Source organism: Charadrius vociferus, unplaced genomic scaffold (genome assembly GCF_000708025.1).
Source record: "Charadrius vociferus isolate BGI_N301 unplaced genomic scaffold, ASM70802v2 scaffold259, whole genome shotgun sequence".
Lineage (NCBI taxonomy): Eukaryota > Metazoa > Chordata > Aves > Charadriiformes > Charadriidae > Charadrius > Charadrius vociferus.
The window spans coordinates 6,148,068-6,149,551 of NW_009661368.1; the positions used below are offsets into that span (position 1 = coordinate 6,148,068).

General features: G+C 42.2%; 1 protein-coding gene across 1 annotated transcript in view; it reads right to left on the minus strand.

Moving 5' to 3' along the window:
• Nucleotides 1-746: 746 nt before the first annotated feature.
• Nucleotides 747-1,484, minus strand: part of COL20A1 (collagen, type XX, alpha 1) — a 48,869-nt gene continuing 48,131 nt past the window's right edge. Inside the window, exon 39 of the mRNA XM_009893575.1 lies at nucleotides 747-751. Within this exon, the coding sequence (XP_009891877.1) occupies nucleotides 747-751 (5 nt within the window). The remainder of the gene's footprint in view (nucleotides 752-1,484) is intronic.

A 1,484-nucleotide genomic window follows, 5' to 3' on the forward strand; every position in this document is an offset into this window, starting at 1 on the left:
CTGAACACATTAATTCCTGGGAGCTCTAGAGAATGAATATGCATTAGGCTAAGGACTACTTTAAATATTTGCAGGATGTAGTAATCATATTTTTATGTGACTTTTCTTGTAGAATGACTCCCATATGAGTCTGATATCTTCAAATGCGCCTTTAGCAAAATTTCTTAATTCTATAGGGTTTTTCCATAATTACAAGAAGAAATAATATTTGGATTCCTTGTCTAAATAACATAATTTTCTTAAGGTAGACCTCTTTCTCTTTGGTATTTCTACAACAATCTACTTTCTAAATGTGGCTATATTTGCTGTTAAGTTTTCAAAGTTTGGCTATAGCCATGTGAATACCCAGCTACCAGTCTGCATGTAGGTGCCAAAATTGCACATCCAAACTAATACGCGTGATGCTCCATTTTTTGCCTCTTAGCTTCTTTGAGAAATCCGTAATGATACTTTTTGCTTCATGCTGCTTTTGCAGAAAGTGAAATATTTTCTTGCTGCAGGTTGAAATCCCAGTTCAGAAACAATTGTTCCAGAAGCCGGGGCAGTTCACACGCTGCGTAACTGAGCACTGCCTAAAGGAGCGATTGCATTTTTATCAGTATCTGTATGGTTTGTTGTGGAGACACATTAAACCACGGCTCATGCAAGGAAAGGGGTGTAACGTGACAATTACCTCCATGTCATATAGATAGAAGTCAGACTCAGAGCTATTGAATATTCTACCTGATAAAATGTAAAGCCAGTACTCATCCTACGGGAGGGAGAGATGGGAAAGGCCAGCAGGTTATCCTCCAGCTCCTCGCGGTACACGGCTGTGCTCGCTCTGATCTAAAGCTTTGCTTGACAGTTACCAAGCCCCAGAGAACGAGGTTAAACACTGGGGTTTGTCACATCCCGGGAAGGTTATCGCGCTGTCTGCGATGCTTGTGTACATAACACCCCTGCAAGGAAGCCATCAGTGTTTTGCCAAAAGCAGCAACAGTCCAAATGGTGCTAGACTTTGTTACCTTGTCAACCAACAGAAAATGCAGTTTTGCTCCAGTGGATTTGCATCTTTGGGCATGACGTGCTGTTTTTCCCTGTGCTGGGGACCCAGAATAACAAGTGACAAAAAGAAACCACAAGCAGACAAATGGGCAAAAATTATCTGGTATTTCTGAGCATTTCAATACATTATTTCTTTTTCTTACACGTCTGTCAGCCTGTACCTCTGCCTGTGTCTTTGTCTTGCTGCAGGACGTGCAATGTGAGTTTGAACACTGCAATTGTCCAGTGCTGAAAAACAGATGGATGACTCATCTGAACACAGGCTGGTTTGGTGGCTTTAGTGTTTGATTGACTTGTCCATATAGAAATGATGGGACATTAAAAAAACACAAACAACACGTGTGGTGTGCAGCTTGCTGCTTCTCCTGGAGCGCGTGGAGCTTTCACCCAGAGATTTCCAGGGCAAAGCAATGTCTTCAGCTGCCTCCGTACCAGCC